The sequence below is a fragment of the Gobio gobio genome (assembly GCF_949357685.1).
Source record: "Gobio gobio genome assembly, chromosome: 16".
Lineage (NCBI taxonomy): Eukaryota > Metazoa > Chordata > Actinopteri > Cypriniformes > Gobionidae > Gobio > Gobio gobio.
In genome coordinates this window covers 24,327,048-24,348,980 of record NC_137109.1, presented here as the reverse complement: position 1 = coordinate 24,348,980, position 21,933 = coordinate 24,327,048, and the positions used below count along the sequence as shown (strand labels likewise).

At 36.6% G+C, this 21,933-nt stretch overlaps 2 protein-coding genes across 2 annotated transcripts in view; both read left to right on the top strand.

Annotated features, from left to right (window-relative positions):
- Nucleotides 1–266: 266 nt before the first annotated feature.
- Nucleotides 267–8,171, top strand: slc25a48 (solute carrier family 25 member 48). The gene is made up of 7 exons (XM_079838702.1): nt 267–540; nt 1,194–1,237; nt 1,464–1,535; nt 2,288–2,540; nt 4,900–5,175; nt 6,122–6,255; nt 6,762–8,171. The coding sequence occupies exons 1-7, from the start codon at nt 279–281 to the stop codon at nt 6,864–6,866; spliced, it is 1,146 nt and encodes a 381-aa protein (XP_079694828.1). The 5' UTR covers nt 267–278; the 3' UTR covers nt 6,867–8,171.
- A 7,061-nt stretch (nt 8,172–15,232) lies between these two features.
- Nucleotides 15,233–21,933, top strand: part of cplx2b (complexin 2b) — a 36,337-nt gene continuing 29,636 nt past the window's right edge. The window contains exon 1 of the mRNA XM_079839664.1: nt 15,233–15,350. The gene's annotated coding sequence lies outside the window, so the exon portion shown is untranslated. The remainder of the gene's footprint in view (nt 15,351–21,933) is intronic.

The window sequence follows — 21,933 nt, the reverse complement described above, 5'->3', positions numbered from 1 at the left end:
GACTTGGCTGATGGGAGCGTAAACAACTGTCAAGATTATAATTTATACATAATTAAGCATTATTTTCAAGAGAACGTTGGGTGGTTTGTGAAAAACATATTGGATTTATGGTTCAGATGTGAGTCATGGACACCACCACATTCCAGGCATTCCTCAATATATAGAGGAACTCCGCAGCCACGTTAAAGAGTCACATGATAAAAATTCACGCACTTTAACCATTGCATTACACAATAGTGAGAAATATGTCTGCAGCAAATGGTTTTAATCAGCTCACTATGGGTGTTGGTGGACAAATCTATTTTCGTATGTCTGCAACGCCCCCATATACTCCTCCTCACCGATTTAAATGTGTGGATGAGGCTGAAGTTACCTTTGTTTTTATCGATCTGACGAACTGTAAATGGGCTTCCGAACGTTTAGCGTCAACATTTAAACTGTATCGATGCCGACGCTTATGTGGAGATCTCCAGTGTAGATTCAGTCATTGTACAATGACAATCTTTCATTTGGATGATTTCTTAGCAGGATGGATTGGAGGTGAGTTTTATTTGTTTTTCATGTTTTGTAAAAACAAAACAAAAAAAAGTTGTTTGTTTAACATTGCAAACCCCCAACCATATATTTTCACAGGGTAATATTGTGCAATTTAACAGTAGGCTATGTATTTATGCGTCTTTCCCGAACAGTTTATAGCCTACTTTTCTTTTTTTCCGTGAAGAAGTTAGTCTAGCTATTGTCCTCGCGTTGGATACAAACAGATTTGTAAATTTCAATTAAACTACCACTTTTTAAACAGTTTTAAGCAATATTATCTGCATTTTGAAAAAGTTTTTTTTCTTCTTCTTGTAGGTTATCTAGTCATTTTCCAGACAAGTATTAAACTAGTTTACGCGCTCTTGCAACCAACGCCGATTTCGTGTTGTGGCAAGTCAACATTTCTGAGACTTAAACGGGTTTTGGTTGGGGAAGAAAACGGGTTTTGGTTCTCCACCGAGAATGTGTTCTGTAAAGCCCTAATGTGCATGCCCATCCACCATGAAATGTTCAAAACAATAACTTATTCATGAAAACGGACACTGTGTTCTGCAAGAAGAGCCTCCTACAAAGCTATGCAGTACATCTATCATAATCATTGTCTTTGTACACTTCATTTGCAACATTTTGAACGTATACCACTGTTTTTGTTACAGGAGCATCCAGTGTGATTGTAGGACATCCGCTTGACACAGTCAAGGTAGGATTTGTACAAATGTAAGATTAGATATTATTTATTAGCCTATATACATTTATAAATAATTATATTATGTATTTATATTCCCTTTCTAAAGGTTTTATACTCCAAGTGACTTCATAAGGCATTATTGTCCTTTTTTACCCACTGGGCTGGCATAAAATTTATTGGTTAGGAATGTGCCAACCCAGGGAATAATGAAAAAAAAATTATTTGTGCTCTTTTACAGACTCGTTTACAAGCTGGAAAAGGATACAAGAATACTCTCCACTGTGTTGTTTCAATCTACAAAAAAGAAAATGTAAAACTTTACATCTTTATCAATTAATTTAAGTTTTTGTTTTTGTTTTCCCCAATAACTGTATCACAATTAAGACCTTGTATTTGTTGAGCTCTACCTTTAGAGATATACTTTTCCTCAGGCTCTTAAACTTTATGAAGTAGGCTATATGAAAACAACATACATAATGGAAAGATGGCTATATCAGCATGGATCCAAATGAAAACAAAGATTCAAAGTCAGCCATTGTTCAGAGATTGACACTTAAGTTAACTTGAAGTTACAGAATTTTCGATTAGACATTTATAGTTTTTTCATCCTGTTGTCAAATGTTGTTAATATCATACTAATTCCTTACAAAGATGACGTCACTTCCTACAGGATGATTGAAAACACTATAAAACAATTATTACAACAACAAAATAACCAATAATCCCAAAGAAAATGTTGGTTAAAACCTTCTAATTGGGAAATAATGATAACATTCCTAATAAATTCCCAATTGTTCATGTAAAATGTTGCAGCATCTTGAGATATGACAAAAAGGGCAACATCCACTCAAGCAAGTAGTAAAATTATATATAAAAAAAAAAAACACCCTATGTTTTACTTAATTGTATATAATATATATTAAAACAATTAGGATTGACCAAAGTAAAAAATGTACAGGGCACATGATGTTCCCAGTTGTCCCTGGGATGAAAAGACCTTTCTTTTACTTGGAAGCAAAACAACCCATGACAAAGACATCTCTCTCTTTTGTGTTGTCTCAGGTTACAGGGTTTTTCAAAGGCCTGTCCTTTCCACTGGCTAGCATCACCCTCTATAACTCTTTGGTGTTCGGCTTCTTCAGCAACTCACAACGCCTCATTAGCAGATATCGTTATGGTGACGGTAGACACCCTTGCAGCATGCTTGACTTGACTGTAGCGAGCATGTTGACCGGTCTGGTTTCGGTGGGGGTGGGCGCCCCTGTTGACCTTGTCAAAATTAGACTACAGATGCAACCGCAACCTGTTCTTGCAGGTAAGCTATAGAGACTTAACATTATAGCACCCTGGAGCTAACCCTTCATGCATGAATTATGATAACCACAGTCAAGAGTTTTTTTTCCTATGCGATTTTATTGCTCTGAGGGCATGAAAAACTTTTTACACATATTTTACAAGGAGATTTTTAGATATCCACTCAAGTGGATATCTGTTATGTTTACAACTGAAGAGAAACATTAAACATAATACAGTAATAGCACAGTAATACTGTGTGTATTAAACAAACCAATTAATAACATTTTATAAAATCATGTGAAAAATATAACACTTTAGTTTAGGGTCCAATACTCACTATTAACTATTAACTCTGGTTTCAGTGCAAATGAAAGATGAAGGGCCCTATTTTAATGATCTAAGCACATGGTCTAAAGCGCACAGCGCAAGTGCACTTAGGGCATGTCCGAATCCACTTTCACTATTTTAACTTTCGCTATTTTAATTGGACCCTAGTTTAAAGTGTGACCCAATATAATACAAATTATATTTTAAAAACAATTATGGAAAAGGCAATTGAGTTTGTTCCCTGTATGTCGATTTACCCTTATTAGCTGATAATGTTCAAAATAGACAAATTTAAACAAAGTAGTGCATTACAAATGACATTAGGTAATCAGATTACTTTTTGATATAATCAGATTACTTTTTGATATAACAAGTAAAGTAGTGCATTACAAGTAATGTGCATTAGGTAATCAGATTACTTTTTGATGTAACGAATAAAGTAAGGAATTACAAGTAATTAGCATTATGTAATCAGACTTTTTATAGTAATTTAAAGTTTGATAGTAATTTAAAGTCGTGCATTACAAGTAATGTGTATTACGCAATAAGATAACTTTTTGATGTAATGAGTAAAGTAGTGCATTACAAGTAACATGCATTAGGTTATCAGATTACTTTTTGATGTAAAGAGTAAAGTAGTGCATTACAAGTAATGTGCATTGCGTAATCAGATTACTTTTTGATGTAACAAGTAAAGTAACTTATTACAAGTAATGTGCATTACATAATCAGTTTTATGTTTTGACTGTAACGAGTAAAGTACTGCATTATAAGTAACATGCATTACATAATCAGATTACTTTTTGATGTAACGAGTAAAGTAACACATTACAAGTAATGTGCATTACACGATCAAATAACTTTTTTGACGTAACTGCAAATTACTATCTAATAACACAAATACATTTATCTACAGCCAAAAAAGTTACTGCAGATGAAGACAACGGTCACAGTAATAGTATACTATGAACTGTAGCTAGTATAGCATTATGTCCAATTTAGTGGAAATTGGGCGTATTACAGAAAGATCCTAACTTTAAAATCCTATCTTACCTGTTTGGTAAACCATGGCGCTTTCAGTTAGGACCTTATTTAGCTATTATAGAATGACATTTCTCATCTTAACTACGGATAGGAAAAGGGTATTACAGAAGCATCCTAATTCAACAAAAAATCCTAAAAACAGTCTTAACTTTAGGACAACCCCACTGGTGTCCTAACTTCAAAATCATTTGAAAGCCAACTGTAAAAATCACATAACAATAGTCATCTGATAATGGTGTCACATTTATGAATGATACAAGATGACAAACAGCAATGTTTGAGGGTGGAAATAGTTTCTGAACACCCAAATGATGTGCTGCACTTTGATGACAAAACACTGATAAATAATTACAGACTCCCATGAAATAGAGTGATGGGCTTTGCCTTTTCTACCAAGCTTGTCATAACTTCTCTTTCTGCAGCACTTAGTTAAAAGCACACCTATTTTGTTTCTCCATTTTAATCTCTAGCATTTACTTCACAGCAGCTTCTTGAGTGTCATTGGTTGCTTGGTAACAGAACTGAGAGTAGATTACTGAACTCGAAAGTTTCTGTAATACACAGATGACTAATCAGAATTTCCTACCAATCTAAAATCAATACTTGGAAAATTCAACAATGATATGACTCCTTAGATGTCCTGCAAGAGTCTCCTAAGATAGAAGAAAAGGATGGATTTTCCAGAGCAACTGGGCATTTCTGACTGGATATTGGCAAAGTTGGTTTGGAGAAAACAAAAATTACACATACAAAGGCTTGCCACTTGGTGGCAGTGTATAGGATGATGCACTAGTGTCCACTGTAGTGGTTGATGTGCAACTATGCCATCAAAACCCATGCATATGCAAGAAAATGGCTTTTCAATTAGATGTCCAAAGGTTAAAGAAAATAATTCCTAGGTAATGACATACTGAAAGCTAATCTTTCCAAAGAAATGAACAATTGTGAAAAGAAAGTCTATAAAAATACTCACAGTATTACTCATGCACTGCTTTGTGTGTTTTCAGAGAACTTTAACCTTGCTGGAAATGGGAGTGTCCCTCTTCGGTCAATGGGAATTCAGTCCCAGTCAATGTACAGAGGGCCACTGCACTGCATTAGTACTATCCTGCAGAACGAGGGCATTCAAGGACTCTATCGAGGAGCAGGAGCCATGATATTGCGGGATGTACCTGGTTACACCCTGTACTTCATACCATACTCATTATTCTGTAACTGGCTGAATCCTGATGGCAATGGCCCCCCTAATCCCTGCTCCATTTGGCTAGCAGGAGGTTTAGCAGGTAAATGGGACACGAGTTTAAAGTTCTGTTCCAAAAACTAGTAGCTGCTATCTACTGCCTACACAGACAGCTGGCTTTTAACCAAAGTGACTGATTTGAAGTAGATTCCATTAGAATTGAATGTTAGCATGATGCTAAATTAATAACATAGTCCAACAATAGTCAATTTGAAATATACTGCACTATAGTTTTAATGAATTATACTGTTTCATGAATTATATATATAATCAACATTTTCTTCCTTGGTCTTCCATCTTAGATGGTTATTTTTTAGCTTGTTGCAATGCATAAAAACGAAAATAGATAGTGTTAGTTCACTAAGTTTAAGAGAGCTATTATTTTTCTTGCCTGAATGTGACGCTTACCTACACTCTTAAAAATAAAGGTTCTTTATTGGCATCAATGGTTTCATGAAGAGCCTTTAAAATCCATGAAACCTTTCCATTGCAAAAAAAGGTTATTTTAAGATTATTAAGATGCTCTTCACTCCAAGAAAAAAATGGTTCTTTTAAGAACTGTTCACTTAAAGTTTTTGGGGGGAACCCAAAATGGTTTTTCAATGGCACTGGTGTGGAAAAAAACCTTTTAGACCCCTTACTTTCAAGAGTGTAAAGAAACACAAGATGCACTTTATTTCTTTTCAACACCAGATGTAGTGTTTTCCAAAAACACTGCTATATTCCAAAATTGTTTTCTCAAGTTCAAAAACCTTTCAGATCCTCAGTATGACACCAAACTACTTCTCAGCTGTCATGCACAGGAGTTTGGGATTGTCAGAGTTTGGATTGTGTTGAGATTTATCATTCTACTTCCCACTAATATGTCCTTTGTATTGGTGAATTATGGGAAGGGCCTGGTCCAACCTAAATATGAAACTAGTGGGAGTCAAGCATTTTAAGGACACTCTAAATGAGATTTCACTTGTGGTTATGCTGTTGTTCCACAGGATCCATCTCATGGGTCACCGCCACACCTACGGACGTGGTGAAAAGTAGGTTGCAAGCGGATGCCATGCAGCAGAGGAAATACAAGGGCATTATGCATTGCATTACGCAAAGTTACAAGACAGAGGGAATACATGTAAGTTGCTGATGGATGTTAAACAACTTTTTTTTGAGTAAGGTTAAAAATGAAGTGTTTATGCAGCAAATGATAGTTACAACAGCTGCTTAACAGTTACAAAAGTAGAAGTAGAAACAAGTACACTGTCAAACAGGTTTGGTCAGGTAACCTATCAAATGTGCTTCATGCGGTTACATCTAAATAAGATTGTAATCTTTAAAGCGCCCCATTATGCTTTTTCAGTATTACCTTTCATGTAGTGTGTTAGCTTTGTGAATGTAAAAGGTTTGCAAAGTTCAAAGTGCAGATAAATGGAAAGAATCGATTCTGAACAGCCGAAACTATTTGTCAGCAATTCCAGTCTCACCTTCTGTTACATACCTACAAAACACCAACATGAAGTCATTTTATGGAGATCAGCTGTTTATGCTGTTTATGTTTAAATTCAGAGTTTTGTGAAATATGAATATAATACTGATGCTTTTGTTTTGTTTTTTTGATTTTGTTGTCAATGTCCAATGCAGGTTTTCTTTCGTGGGGCGACTGTGAATGCTATCAGAGGATTTCCAATGTGTGCAACCATGTTTCTTGGATATGAGCTTTCCCTCCAGTTCTTCCGCAGTTTCTAACACAGACTCAAGCAGAAACAAGCTAATACACATTATATGTTTCCGGAAATTATATTAGTATTCGTGATTTTATTGGCATGTAGACTTACATGTGGCATTTATATGAGTTCATTGTTGATACAATGAAGAGTATCAGTGAAGCTTTTAGGTGTTTCTTATATTAAGAAAATAGTGTAAAATAGAAACGTATTTTGAACATATTTGGTTTGCTCAGATATTTTAATATATGATTATGCATTGTCTGCATGTGAATGATATACTCATTTGTATTTTTCTCCAAAAATATCTGTCCTGTAAATACTTTCAGCATTTTAAAATGGTCACTATCTTGCATTATCAGCTAACACTGTCAGGGTTCTCCTCTGACAGCTCTGTCAGTCTTGTCTCTATCATGTGTGTGTTGTTTGTCAGCACATGGCTTTGTCTTTGTTTGTGTTTTCCATTGCTCCTCTTGTCCGCCCTTTTGTTTAAGCCTTGATGAATCCCCGTTAGTCTGAGTGTTGTCACCGGTTCCTCATGTTCTCAGCTCCCTTTATAATGTGCTTTCTTTTCCTCATGTTTTGCCAGTTTGTTATGCATTGTGCCACTGTGTGAGTTTGTTTTGCTGTTGCAATTAGTTGTTTGCTAGTAGTAGTTTCTCTAGTTATTGCTAAGCATTAGTTTCTGCCATCTACGTTGTCTTGTCTTGTGTTTGCTGTGTCTCCTCTTTGTTCCAGTCCTGTCCAGCTGAGCTTCTCTGGCTGCTTCCTCTCTCTGCCAAGCAGCAAGACCGGTGCAATGCCTGATCATGCCCCGTGAGTCTATCTACATGTGCACGTCTACCACAGCACACCAGCCTGTTCACATTTTTGGCTGGTCTCAGCTGCCACTCTCTCAGCTTGCCTGTCATTGTGCTTCGTTCCCTGCCTACTGTTTGGACTGTTGTCACCTGCTCACCCACCATCTCTCGTCCTGTGTTTTGTCTTGTTTAATAAACCTGTTACACTCATTCTGCGATTTGAGTCCTCTCTCATAGATCTGTGACAATTAGCCAGTGCTTAAATGTTTTTATCTGCATTTTTCCCATCTTTTTAGATAAGTTTTGTAGGCTTTCAATGCAGTGTGCTTTTAAGATTATCTGCTAATGCAATATGATGAAAATAGAAATAAATCAAACTATAAAATGAACCTGTAATATGTCTGCTTGTTTGTATTAATCACTTTCAAACTAATACTGATGTATTGTACTTTATGTGTTTAATTTTTTTATCATTCAAAAGATTCACAAAAATCTAACCTTTCCTTGAAGTAAAAGAATGGAAAGTGTGTGTGTGTGTGTGTGTGGGGGGGGGGGGGGGGGGGTGGGGGGTCGGGGGGGGTGGGGGGGTTCTCATTGTGATGAATGATTAAGGGAATTTTTGATTCACATTATGAAATAAATGTTTTTCTCCAAAACACGTTGGCCACATATTGGCAGCCCTAGAATTTTTTTTTGAGTAAAATATCTCTGAAGTATATTCCCATTAATATTTAATTTTTTTAGCACACCAGGGTAACTAGGAACATGAAATTGTCCAGCTATGACGTCTTGTTCCACAGGAGTATAAATATGAGGAAACGAAAAGGCAAAATTCCCTTAATCATTCATCACAATGAGTAACACCAAAGAATATAGTTCTGATGTCTTACTCTATTCTTGAAAAGATTGTTGAGCTTCACAAAATAGAAAGTGGCTGTAAGAAAATAGCTAAAGCATTGAAAATTCCCATTTCCACCATCATGGCAATAATTAAGTTCCAATCAACTAAAGATGTTATGAATCTGCCTGGAAGAGGACGTGTGTCTATATCATCTTAATGCAAGGCGAGGAGGAGAGTTTGAGTGGCCAAAGACTCTCCAAAGATCACAGCTGGAGAATTGCAGAGATTAGTTGGGTCGGAAAGCCTAAAAAAAAAAAACTACATTACCACATGTTGTTTGGGAGGGTTTCAAGAAAAATCCTTCTTGCTTATCCAGAAACAAACTCCAGCATATTCAGTTGTCAGATACGACTGGAACTTCAAAAGGGACCTGCATGGTTCTTTTGTCAGATGAAACTACAAAAAATAGCTTTTTGGTAGCAAAGCCACCAGATGTGTTTGGTGCAAACGGATAAAAAGTAAAATAAAAATACAGCTGGATCTTTAATGTTGTGGGCCTGTTTTTTTTGCTGGAGGTCCTGGACATCTTGTCCAGATACATGGTATCATGAATTCTAGCAAATACCAACAGATAAAAAAAACTAAACCTGACGGCCTCTGCTAGAAATCTGATAATGGGCAGTGGTTGGATCTTCCATCGGGTAAATGATCCAAAACAAACATCAAAATCAACACACAAATGTGTCACTGAGCACAAAATGAAGCTTCTGCCATGACCATCCCAGTTCCCTGACCTGAACCTTATAGAAAATGAGTGGGGTGAACTGAAGAGAAGAAGCACCGACATGAATCTGTGAATCTGAAGGATCTGGAGAGATTCTGTACGGAGGAATGGTCTCTGATCTCTTGTCAGGTGTTCTCCAAACTCATCAGGCATTGTGGGAGAAGACTCAGACCTGTTATTTTAGCAAAAGGAGGTTGCAAAAAGTATTTAATAAAAGGGTGGCAGTAATTTTTTTATGGCCTATGTGTTTTGGAGAAAAGCATTTATTTCATAATGTGATTTACCCCCCACTTTCAATTCTTCAATAAAAGGTTCGATTTTTGTGAATATTTTGAATAAAAGATAAAAAGGATAAACGATGCAGTTTTATTTTTACAGCCATCTTTGATAATATTTACCAGGGGTAATAGTTTTCTCAAGTTCAAAAAGCTGTGTCAGAATCTCGGTATGACACCAAACTACTTCTCAGCAGTCAAGCACAGATTAACAAGTGTACTATTTGCTAAGGAGTGTCAGAGTTTGGATTGTTTTGAGATTTATCACTGTACTTCCCACTAAAAATGTCCCTTGTATTGGTAAATGATGGAAAGGGCTTGGTTTAACTTAAATTTGACACTAGTCAAAGCATTTTACAGTTTTGCTTGCTTGTTTGTATTAAGCACTTTTAAACTAATACTGATATGAAGACATCAGATGCAAAAGCCTCTAAATCCGTCTGATGTTTTTCTTTAAAATAAGCATTTTTTGTCAGGCTTCTATGTATATATATATATATATATATATATATATATATATATATATATATATATATATATATATATATATATATATATATATATATATATATATATATATATATATATATATATATAGAATAATCTCTCAAGATAGTTTAATCAAGAAAAAGTTTGATCTCAGCTGTGGTAAATAAGAAAATGCTTTAACCAATTGCACAGTTCATGTCCTTAAGTCTTTTAATACTTCATATCCCTTTTTTACACAACCTCCACTATCCTCTTATCATCTAATTACTATGGAAAGGGGAACATCAGGTCAAGAATAGAGATGCAAAAATAATATAAATATATAAATTGCACTTAGACTAAAATGACTGATTCACTAGGTAGCGCTGTTTCATTATGTTACAAAAGTCAGCAGTTTGCATGAAAATATAAAGAATTTTTTTTTCCACCAGATGGTGACACTGTATCCAAAATCAAACCTGCGAGAGCAACCTTTTCTAACAAGCATTGTTGAGGGATCATCAGTATGTCTGAATAATTACAAACCTTATTCAGAAACAAAATGATTGCAAAATATGCTGCCAATGTCTATGGCACTGCAATGAACATATTCTCAATTACTACAGGAAATATCAGTAAAGTAAATTGATTTGGTTGATTATTGATTGATTGTTTATTAAATATATGGACCTAAAAAATGTTTCAGTCACATTTAAACAGCTTGCTTTAAACATGAGCACAGATGCCTCGTAGATACAGTTATAGCGGTCTCCTTTTATGTGTAGCCAGTGAAGTGATAGATGAGATTTAAGTGAAAACAGCTGAGGACACAGGCAGCATCTAAAGCACCAGCCTGCATTGTGTCAACCTCACTGAAGCTGAATGGCCTCCGCCAAACTCCACCTCTACTGAAAACTGACGCTGCTTTTCCCTAGAAGCCACAGGCAAAACAGCATAAGTTCAAGTCAATTAAGCCATATAGATACTGCCAAAAACCCTTTTAGTAGTGCTTCAGTAATGATAGGCTATAGACTGCATTAAACCTCAAATGACATACTGTTTGTATATCATTGTCTCTATTTTAAATCCATCAATGTTCATCTAATGCTCATTATTTGGCTTTAGCTGTGTGCACAATATACAAAAAGAAATGTAAAGTTTAATGTACCTAAAGTAATACTTAAGTGTTACTAATCTGATAATAAAAAAAAAACAAATAAAAAAAACTGATGGAATAATGATAACGCAGGCAATTAAAAAGCATTTTGAAAGATATTATTCATATCTTCAGATTAAATGATGACTCCGATGTTGGGGCTCCATATGCAGCAGAGATTTGATCTATTTTTGTTGTTGATCTTATTAACTTATTTGCGTGCATGAATATTGACAACTTCATATCGCTGAATTCCAGACTGCGTGAAACAGCCTAATGATGATGGATGGCCTGCTCGTCACAATCAGCTGCATAATGCCTGTTCTTTTTCCAGGCTTTTGTACAAAGAGGTGATGTGATGTGTGAATATTATTCAATATGATTTATATATAATGAGCACACAAAGTCCAGCTCTAAAGCAATACGTTGCATGTATACAGGTTCCCTGGTGCTTGTGGTTTCTTGGGCTGTTCATATACGTCATTAATTATTTGTTATTGGCCAATTGTTGTTCCATAAAAAAAGAGATGTGCATGCCAGGTGCTGTTCTTTTAAAAAGCCTGTGACAACTTATAAGTGCTATCCTCATTTGCATCCTATTTTTTTGTTGTTGTCATAATCCTTATTACATTATGTTACATGTCACCCCGGTGGATATCACAATGTTACATCTCAACTAAACCAGACTATGGGGTGAATTGTAAAATTTCACTCCTTGTTTCCTTGAATCGAAACAACACATTTTCTGTTTGTCTTGCAAAGATAATAGCTATTTAATTTAATAGCAAACACTTGTAACTAGTTTGAATCACATTTTGAACACACTGGCTTAAAAGTACTCTAAGATATAGACAGAAAGGTCAAAAATGTTACAACCATCCCCGGTCTCCCCTGACATTGAAATTAATTCAAACTTCCGTATGGATTTTTATCTCTGAAGGGTTCCTCATGGCTCACTCAGTGACATATTAAGAGTATGATTTCATTGTGGCTCCCATTACAGCTACCTAAACATCATTATTCTCTTTTTACAGACGTGATGTCATAAAACCAGTTTCAAATAGAGCAGACCTCTGAAATCAGACCCCATATGGCTTGTACATGTTCTGCTTTGTTTGAACTGATTGTGTTACTCAGTGTAGCACCTGTCAGTAATATTTGTTCAGGTCTATGTACAGGAGGTAATGAGGGATCAGTAATCACTGTACACAGCGCGTTTTACAACAAGATCCTGCTGACCGAAAGGAAAAACACTGAAGTCTAAAATAGCTGAACGCACATAATACCACGTTGCTGACAGATAGTGTCACTGAACATTATTGTTTATGAATGTGTATTGTTTATATTCAACACCATTTCAGCACCTTTAAAAATGGTTGCACAAACTGCTAAGACTAGTTTTATATGTTATTCAGAACTTGTTTTAAGTCAGTTACATAAAAATGCAGATTGGTCTCATTTGATACGAAAAGTAAGACTGGTTGCCCCTTGACTAACTGCCATTGGTCATGCTAGTTCTTTACTTAAGATCAAGTCTTAATGGGTTAGTTCACCCAAAAATCAAGCATGTAGTGTCAGTTCTGGCAGGTCACATTAGTCAAGCTTGCATCAACTGACTGTCAGCTGATCACGTCTACCTATAGGAATACGATGTCTATCACAGCATACATATAAGCTCCTTCAGTACTATCAGCAATCGCGTTTCTCCAGAACTCATGTACCCAGCTCCTCTTCTCGTCCAGTCAGGATTTGGGATTCTGATTCCCCTTGAATCAGACTAAATTTCCGAATTATTTTGTACATTTAATATATCGACATTAATGATATTTGCAAATACATTAGGTTGGTTCTGTTCTGTTTTTCCTTAGGGGGGTTAGTGCTGCTCTCCCTATATGCTAAGCTGCATGGATGCACAGGGAGTTCTTGCCCAGAACAGAACCATACCGCCAATCCAAATATGCTAATAGTCAATCAATCATCTTTGACGATAGTAGTCCTGACAGGAATACAAATTCTGTCATTAATTACTCACCCGCACGGCCGCACCCTCATACCAATTATGAGCAGTTCTGATGTAGAACTCAGAAGCGATGTACTGTGTTTACTACGTGAACAGCATAGAAGAAATTGTTGAATAAAGTTGTTCTTTTTGTTTGTTTTTATGCACAAAAAGTATTCTCGTCGCTTCATAACTTTAAGGTTGAACCAATGGAGTTACATGGACTATTTTAACGATGTCTTTACTGCCTTGAAAGTTGCAATGACGTTGCTGCCAATGGATGGTTCAGAAACCGCTCGGATTTCATAAAAAATATCTTAGATGAACGAAGGTCTTACAACTTTGACATGAAGGTGAGTAATTAATCACAGAACCAGATCAGGTGTGTACGGATGTGTAAAAGGAAAATTACTATTCTGTTCATAACAGTTCAGAAAAAGCAGTTTAAAGGGATAGTTCACAATATATATTACTATTGCCATAATCTCACACTCATCCAGGCCATCCCATACACCCACAATACATGTTGAAACCACAGACAACACTATTTTTTGTATGGTCTGACTCCTTAGGCTGTAGTCATGCAAAATAATTAAAGGTTCTCTCTTCTAAAACTATAAAAAAAACTATACTTTTCTTCATTTCCCCTGATATCTCTCTGTTGATTGACTATTTTTCTTGTACATGTCACTTCTTCACCAGTTCAGTAGGGCTATTCGATTCTGAAATTTTTGGAATCGATTTCGATTCTGGAATAGATGGAGTCGATTCCAAGTATCGATTCCTCACTGTTGTTTTTAATTCTTGTTTTTTAATGACAGATAGAAGGAACCTAGTCCCGGAGTGACCACAAGTTGTAGAAAGCATCCTTATCTGAAGCTTTATTTGTAAAATAAAGACACATTTCAGTAACTCTGATTGATTTTCGAGGAATCGATTCCCAGCCCTACACTTCAGCAGGTCTACTGTTATAAACAGAACTGCCTCCACCCTGTTGCAAAAAAAAGAGGTTCAAACTTCGAGTCCGGTCCAAATGCCACTGGCCATGAGCTCTGGGCTCCTCTCTCATGGACCATATTTAGTATATTTTATAACTTTTTTGTTCTAATATCAACTAGAAACAATGCTTAATTTACCAACATTTATTTTGAAATGTAAGTCAATGACAATTGGATGAAGCCAGAGCCAATAGCGAAAGTCTTTGCACTGGAAACCGCGCCCCCTTTTGAAGGTTCTGCCCACTTTTGGAGTTCACTACCTGCAGTTATACCTAGCCTACTTGGAGAAAGTGCGGAGCAGACGCCAACCAAATTTTTGCCAGTCAAGACCATATCTGGTCAAGAAGACTAACAGATTCATGATCTATAAATGTATTAATTCAGAAATTATCACTTTGGTAAAATGGGCAGGCATTAATATAAAATAATCATAATAAAAAAAATTAAAACAGGGCATCATGCCAAATTCGTCGGGCCTGCATGTTAGCAAAATATCAGCAGATCAAAGATAAAAGTCATTATTCAGTAAAAAAAATAAAATAAAATAATCCTCACTGCCAAAGCAATGGAATTCAATTTGCATTTACATTCAGATTTTTAAAAATGCTGCAATTTAACTTTTAAATAATGAATCAAAAAGGAAATCTATAGCTATATGCTATAGCTATAGTTAGCTATATGCTAAATAGCAAAATGATATTTTAAACAAAACACTAAAAGTTTAATTTTGATATCTACGTCTATAATTAAAAGATAATGGCAGTGGTGTTCTGTCGACCGCGAGGGCAGAAGCGGCGTACTGTTGCTATGACTACCTCTTCAGGCGAAAGCGACATCAGTTCGCTGGCGTCTTTTCGCTGATGCGCTCTGACTAACTTCTACATCTAACTTTGGTGTTTATTTAACGGTTTGAAAACCCGGCTGAAATGTATGTATACTTGTTTTAAAAAAAACTACATGTACCCCGCAGCTTTTGTTTGTACTTTGGGGGGGTTAAACCTCCTCATGACATAATGCTGTAGGATCATTTGTTAAAGGCAGAGTGTGGAAGAGGGGCGGGTGGCGGCAGAGCGAGAATCTGACAAGAGCGAGAGGGAGGGTGCGATTCGATACGGAGCAGCACACATCACACCAGACGCCGAATTCAAAGCAGTCAGGACCACCGAGCTCTCTCACATCGCGGAGGTTTGTAAATGTTCGCTCATCGCATGCTCTCTTTTCTCCATCCATTTGATCAGACTCGGTGCGCTGTTGCCATTGAATGCTGCATGTTCCCGGTGCTGAACTCGGCGATGGAGAGGGTTGGGCACGCAGGGTAAGGCGTGATCTGCCAGTTTCAGCTCCATGTTTGTAAGAAAAGGGCAAGAGAAATGTGAGTTGTCAGGTGCTTGAGATGCCTTGTGTGTTTTCAGGTAAACGTAGAGACAGAAAGCGCGCGCGACATTCATGATGAGGGGGGGAGAGAGAGAGAGAGAGAGAGAGAGAGAGAGAGAGAGAGAGAGAGAGAGAGAGAGAGAGAGAGAGAGAGAGAGAGAGAGAGAGAGAGAGAGAGAGAGAGAGAGAGAGAGAGAGATGACAATATGCGCAGGTGCAGCAATTGATGAATCTGTCAGCTGATGGACTGCATGATTGCATTGTATACCGTTAGTGGTGGGCAAGGCCGAAAACAACTGAATAAGATAGGCCTACATGATTCTACTGTTGATCTTTTCTGGTATGGTGAGATGAGCTTTAGAAATCTTCTCTCATCAGTGGGTGTATGAGAAACCAGTATCTGAGACTAAAATTGCCTTGAGCTTCAGTACAGTAGAATAGCCTGGTATATATAGGACAGCTCCTTCCCTATATATGCTCTTACTGTCCATTGTATTGGTTCATTATGTAATTTTTAAAACACGAACACTTGATATCTAACTGTCTTTCTCTATAAATGAAACAGAATGAAGATGTAGGAGATGGTTTATAATTTGATTACGATTTATAAGTACCATGAGCCAAAGTAACAGGCGTATTAGTGACTGACTTATTCTGTTGAGAGAAACTCTGTTTTTATGTGTGACCCCCTGCGATTGAAATTAACCTCTTCAAATTCTATAATATGCTTCTTTGAACCGTTAGACAGATAATAACATAACATAATATTAATAACATAAATTAGGCATGCGTTTTTTTCATTCATTTTAACCATAACAATATAGTAGTGTTTTTGTGGGGTTAAATTGCGCAATAAAAATCTGATTAAAAATGCCAGGAGTTTGTCTAATCATGTGCACATTAATTCATGTATTTATGTTCATATCTGGGGTCGTAAGTATTGCGATATTTTTTAAGCATGACATCGAGATGAAATTTAGTTTATAATCAGTTACGTCGATGTTACAGTAATTATGTTTTGAGCTATTCAAATAGCTTTCGTATGCAGCCCCACTGTTTTCATGCGCATGAGCTTTCAGAAGAATTCTCCCTGATTGGACTCAGCAAATGCACATTACTATTTCTTATATTTGGCCCTAGGCAAGAACGGGAATAAGGCCTAACCCTTGACCATTATTCATGTGCTGTGAGTGTGAAAAGAAGAGATAAAAGGAGCGAAAGAGAGAAAGGATGCATGGATGTATAGCAGTGGAATGGATAAGATCACGTTATTTCTGTTGAAACTTGGATTTGCTATGCTGCAATTTATATTGGCTATGCTGCTTGATGTTTACTAGGCTTTCATAATGTCATGCAACTTTGCAAAAGAAAATACAGAGGTGTATGCACCATTTTCCTTGATTGTTTCTAATGTAAGTGCATTATTCTGGATAATATTTAGTTGAATTGTATGCAGAAAATGTTGCTTTAATTTTTTGGCTGTAGCCTACCGAATTGAAAGCAACAGGTTTAAAATTTTTTTTTTTTTTTAAAGCTAGTGTTTCATTTTTGTGTTTCAATCACTGAAGAGAGCCAGATAATTGGACTTCCTGCCATTAGCCAGTTATGAAAGTATTTTAATACCAAAAAAAGGAGGAGAAATTCACACAGGCATAACATTGATTCATGACACTTTAAGTCAGTCATGTGGACACATCTGTCCACCAGCATGAGAGGAAGGAGCGTCTCAGAGAGGTGTTGTTTGTGACAGGTGTGGAGTGGCGGTTTTGAAGCCTCCACTGTGTGTTTGGTGCTGAGAGTCGTCAGGAGAGGTCTAGCTGCAGGGGAGAAATCAAGTGCTGAATTATTTATAGCTGTGTCCAACCTCCATCAAATTGCATTGTGAGGCTTTATGATCATATTCCGTTTTGCAGGCTATGGTTCTGCTGCCACCATTGAAATGCCCTAAATTTCTCAGAATTCTGATAAAACAGCTGCTGAGCAACACCACAAAACAGCCAATAGGTGTGGAGTGACAGCTTACCAGAAGCTTTTGTCTCTTTTGTGATTATTGATAAACTGAAATTTGAACGATTAGATTTACTTCAGATAATACCAGTACAGATATTTTTGCATGCGATAAACACAATGGATAAAGCCAGCACAAATGCTGACGGAAATGCTTCCTAAAAGAATAAAGCTGGTCACGAGTTTGTGAACTAGATGTATATGTAACCAAGTCAAATGTGGAAAGATATTGGAGAGGTTGATCGTAATTGAAAAGACCTTTAATCTGGCTAAATGGTCTGAAGATAATGCTCTTTGGATGAAATGTTTGCAGCAAGTATCTCAAATGAAAGCTTATCTCTCTTCCCCAGATTTCTTTACTCCCTCTGCATGGTTAGCCACTTGGCAGACACATACAAACACCAAACACACTTAAGACTCAAGGAAGAGGCACGAGTTAGCTGAAAGGGACAACCTATGGGTCAACAACAGTGTTGTACTTGTACAAGTAATGCATTACAATATTGTGGTACTCTCTAAAAAAGTAACTAATTGTGTTACTTAGATAGATACCTTTATGGTAAGTAATGTGTTACATTACTTTTGTATTACTTTTTTCATCTGGGCTGGGCTTGTTTGTTTGTTTGCTTTTTTAATGAAAAAAAAGCTAATTTTGGCAAATATAAAGGCTCTTTCACATCAAAAGTGCAATGAATAAGCCTCAGCTGTGCTGCAGTTCTGGGGTGCGTTTCCTGAAAGCATCGTTAACTCTTTCCCTGCCAGCGTTTTTAAAAAAAAGTTGCCAGCCACCAGTATTTTTTATCATTTTCACAAAAATTTGAATATTGAATATCTGAACATGCAACATATCAAAGGAAAGAACTGTCCTCTGCTTTAAAAAAAAAAAAAAACGTTTTATTCTAGCTTCATGCATTCTTTTTTTTATCAATACTTGAATGTGGGTAAGTTTTATAAAAAAAGACAACATTTTGAGCAAAAGACTACATCTGGATCACATTCAGAACGATAATCAAAACACAGATGGAGTAAATCGACTTCATCTACACCCCCAAAGCTTCACAGTACCATAGCTTGTGCTGGGTTGACATTTTATTCAGTAACATTAGGCAGTTTTGATTTATACGCCGTTTAATGTCACATTATCACATTTACATATGCTTATTATTTCATATGAGATTGCTTGTTTCTGCATCTTCTTCGCATATGTTTAGATCAGGAGATTCAGTACGTTCTCAGAAGATGTTTCATAGCGTATAACAGTGAAAACACGGAAACACCAAAATGTCTGTTTAGCGGGGAAGCATTTTCTCACAAATAACAGAAAATTGTGTGTTTTTAGCGGGGAAAGAGCTAATGGTCCTATTTCAACTATTTGTTTTTTTCTCGAAACCACAACGAACATTGGTTGGTGCTACATGGTGGTGGTTAGAAGCATAATTTGTTTTGGTAAAATTACATGTGATATGTAGATTATGCTCTTGGCCACAATAAGCAAGCTAACATTCAGTACATATCTTTCATTCTATTTAAAGGTGCAGTATGCGATCTCCCAGAATTGTTGTTGAACACTTTTTATAATTAAACTCAACCCAAACAAACCTATCCCCCTCTTCATTGCTCCACATCCAAAATTTACCAACACTTTACAGCCCGCACATAACCTGGTCTCGAACCTTGATCGTGAGGCAGACACACTAACAAGGACACTAAAAAACACATTTTCTAGTCTAGCGTCACTTGGTGACCTCCGTTACACACTCAATGCAAGAGTGGATGTCTGTTTATCATATCAGAAGCGAAGCAAAATAATGCTTCACAAAAAAAAGCAAAGATGATAAACAAACGACAAGAATACACAACAAATTAACACAGTAGGCTACACAAGAGTATAATTACTAGCAAGAGTTGGTTGTTAGTCGCCAGCAGCACAGCAGCTCCAGACAAACAATGACACTCAAAACTGTGCTGTAACTATAGCTAACATTACAACAACAGCATGAAACCGCAAAACCAATGTTACTCACGTATGGAGCAGAAACAACACAACCTCGGCATCCGTTTCCAGGCCTTCCCGCATAGGTCTCTCCAGCGCTGGAAAGATTTTATAGTATAGCTTAAATATTAAAGCGGGTCCTAAAGCTCTTGTCTGATCATAACCCTTCTTTTTTTCCAGTGATATTCCTCTGAGATTTTCTCTTTTGGATTGTCTCTCATCTCTCTTCAAACAATCTTTCTTCAAATCTCCCTCTTGCTCACTCTCTCTCCACCTCCATTATACACTCTCTAATGCTGATTGGCTACACGTTTGTTGTGGTGCTCGGACCGACCAACTTTTCAACACCGTTTTTGAAAAATCCCTTACAGTTTAATACATGTACAGTTTAATCTTTAAATTGAGTTTTAGCATCAACAATCAGCTCCATTTTTTGAAGAGTGCACATGTGCATTAGCCTGGTCTTACCAGACTCTCATACATTTCATTTGTACAGAGAGTCTGGCCACTCTCCATTGACAAGCGTTAACTTCCTTTGAAGGCGGGTTGAAGTTTTAAACTATTGGATCTGCCATAACCAATAAAGCAATACCAGGCATATTCCATATTGCATAAATTCTAATCTCTTTCCACAGGTGGTCCAATGTTTCCCAATGTGAAGTATACAAATTTATTCTGGCATTCTCACAAGATTGCACACGAAAATATTGTGTGCATTCAGCGCAACAGTTTATTTTTCAAAGTCAGGCCCATCTGTTTGCAATGCACAGGCCTGGTTTGAATACAGAAAAATGGAAAGTGTGAATCAGGTGTTAAGCAGTGCAGTCAGCAACAATACAGTAATGTGTTTATGACATGCTAACTTTAATGTGACAAGAGCTAATTGGCCCCCATTGGAGAGGGGGGTTCCCATGACCTCTTGTGTGAGCCCAGCCCAGCACGCAATGATAGCTTTGACAATTACATAGCAGGAGTCCAGTGGAAGTAGCTGCAGACCCCCTTCCTGAAATCAAGTGTCCTCAACTGCTCTCACGCAGCAGGGGGTGTAATATTCATATGCTGGCTTAAGTGGGTCAATGCTGACTCTTGATACATTGCCGTAAAATATCCGATTTTTCTTCTGTGCCAGTGATTCCCAACCAGGGGTATAGGTTTTACTTTGAAAATGGTTTGATATGCTTTGTTAAACCTATAAATCAGAAATTACAACTTACTGTACTGTAAAATACTGTAAAAAATTCAACCTACTAAAATATTTAGGTATCAGACTGGTACTCATGTCACAACCGGCAGTGATCAAGAGCTCATTATGCTTTTTCAACATTTAATTATTGATGAAAAAAATAGCTTACAGTATATTCATCACAGGACAGTTCTGTCATTTTTGCCCGAACATGAAAATTATGTGTTTCATAGCATTCTGTGAATATATTACATTGGGGACTCTCTTGTCAAATTGTACAGCTACAGTAAAATCCTAAATACATACAATTAAATACAAATCATCTTACTTTTTCCTCATTAATTAGACAATATTACAGTACATTAAGTTAAATATCACTACTTGAGCAGAATATTTGTATTGTGTGCCATGCATGCACATTCTTGGCACATCATATCTTACATATTTATCTTTGTGCCACATTGCTGCCACGTACATATAATTTTTTCCACTCAATTATGTCGTAATAACGAGATGTTATGTCGTTTTAACGACATCTTTTCTCGTAATAACGAGATGTAATGTCGTAAAAATGACAATTTTCTCGTAATAACGAGATCTTATGTTGTTTAAAGGACATCATTTTCTCGTAATAACGAGATGTTATGTCGTTAAAACGACATATATTCTCCTAATAAGGACATGTGTTGTATAGTGATGTGTACAAAAATAAGCCTGTATCCACATTAGAGAATTTATATAGCCTATGTGCCTTTGTCACACTTCCATGTTTAAAAAGCAGAAGCAAACTCAGCGTAAAATAGGCTCTTCAGCTGCCTGTATCAATGGCAGTGTCCATAGCACGAAATTATTGTAATTTATTGATGTAGCCTACAGTTCTTAACAGATAGCCATGGGTAACAGATGCAATGGACCGCTCATGATTAGCCTCAGTGGCGTAATGATGGACCCCGGTGCAGCCACAAATATCATAACTATCTATAATAGGCCTACTGTAATTAAGACATATATTCAAGAAATTAATTAAAAACAGAAAGACACTGTAGCTTCAGCCTTACTCAAAGGCAGCGGAAAAATGGCCAGTGGGTACGCACGTCAATCCATTCCCGACGATCTTGGTTTGCTTCTTATTTATTAAATATAAAGGCAATTAGTTGATGGAATCTTGATCAAAATTAAAATACAATTTATAGAAAAGAAATTAACTTTAA

Coding starts and splice junctions, on each gene's coding strand:
- slc25a48 (XM_079838702.1), top strand. CDS start 279: ATGGGTGTTGGTGGACAAATCTATTTTCGTATGTCTGCAACGCCCCCA. Junction 5,176..6,121: donor GCTAGCAGGAGGTTTAGCAG/GTAAATGGGACA, acceptor GTTGTTCCACAG/GATCCATCTCATGGGTCACC. Junction 6,256..6,761: donor ACAAGACAGAGGGAATACAT/GTAAGTTGCTGA, acceptor TGTCCAATGCAG/GTTTTCTTTCGTGGGGCGAC.